Here is a 1213-nt window from a genome sequence, read left to right as displayed (position 1 = left end):
TTTTTTTCGCGTACTGGGGTTCCCCCATTCGGCTGGCTTCGACCAAACAATATCCCCCTCCGGCCTCCTTCACAAACTCCTCAAGGAGCATCGCTGCAGCGCCGCGGCAACGAAAGGGACGATCTGTTACGAGCAGGTGCATGGTGAACCATTCTTGAATGCCGGCGTCCTTGATCCTGTCCCGGATCCACGCGCTGGCCTTTTTCGAAGACGTCCGTTCGGGAGCCGACGAGCTTGAATTTTTCGGCGAGGTCCTCCGGGGGACATTCTGGTCCAAAGAAAGATTAGCAGATTAGTGAATCTGTATATAAAACGGGAGTCCGGAGAGAGGAGAGATATGGCGGAGCGAATCCCTCACCATCTCGCTGCTCGGCAGGAAAGTGGCTCTCCTGGGTCCAGATGGCGAACGCAATTACGTTCCCGTTTTCCACGATAACGTGACACTTGGAGAGCAACTTCTTGAGCCTGAACTCCCAGATCGACTCCATAACCCCCGGGTATATGGAGTGGAGTGGCCACTCATATAAGTAAGTAACATCGTCTGGCATAGAGATCACTGTGATCTCGACAAGCCGTAGGAGGTCACCGGGCTCGGCCTTTCGGCGCTCCATATTTGCCGTATTTTCTCGATTTCGGCGTGGATGGTAATGTCGAATAATTACCAGTCGAAAAAACCAGCGAGGTGCGTCCGTATATATGCTGCATAGGGCCGTCCAGTGGTGTTCCTTCACCGCGTTCAGAAGACTGTGTTCACCCGTACGTCGAGGGTGGGCGATGGGCTTAAAGCTAAGTTGGCACAGGTAAGCGCACTTGAATCCTTGTTCCGCAGCCTGCCTACTGCCCACTGCTTGTACTTTCGAGCCAGAGGCGGCGACAGCTGTCCCAACCTCTCCCCAGGTCGACGCCCTTACTCGAAGCAGCTGCCTTAACGTCAAGCATGCGTTGGCCTGCATATGCAACCTGCGAAATACGAAGTGACTGGCAACTTCGAGGAGGTATAGGTCCAGGTTCGGCAATTTCGCCAGTCGTCCCCGTTGTCGGGTTTATGCCCGAAACGGTCGGGGCGTAAATTCACTCCATCGGGACTCGCGCGGCGGATTGTCGCATTTGGGGCTAGTACACGGTTGGGCAGAGCAGCCGGTGCTAGCAATGGTGGCGGGGGGTGCGTTCACAAAAAGAAGTTGGCTGCGAAGCTGCGTATGCAGGGGCCAGG

The 1213-nt window shown here is 55.4% G+C and overlaps 1 protein-coding gene across 1 annotated transcript; it reads right to left on the bottom strand.

Annotated features, from left to right (window-relative positions):
* Positions 1-80: 80 nt before the first annotated feature.
* GGTG_14403 (hypothetical protein) lies at positions 81-611 on the bottom strand (the record flags this gene model as incomplete). The annotated part of the gene is made up of 2 exons (XM_009232329.1): positions 81-268; positions 359-611. 2 exons carry the CDS (start codon positions 609-611, stop codon positions 81-83), a joined length of 441 nt encoding a protein of 146 aa, XP_009230593.1.
* Positions 612-1213: the final 602 nt, after the last annotated feature.

The sequence above is a fragment of the Gaeumannomyces tritici genome, assembly GCF_000145635.1.
Source record: "Gaeumannomyces tritici R3-111a-1 unplaced genomic scaffold supercont2.370, whole genome shotgun sequence".
Classification (NCBI taxonomy): domain Eukaryota; kingdom Fungi; phylum Ascomycota; class Sordariomycetes; order Magnaporthales; family Magnaporthaceae; genus Gaeumannomyces; species Gaeumannomyces tritici.
Note: the sequence above shows the minus strand (reverse complement) of the source record. Positions and strands in the feature narration are given on the sequence as shown.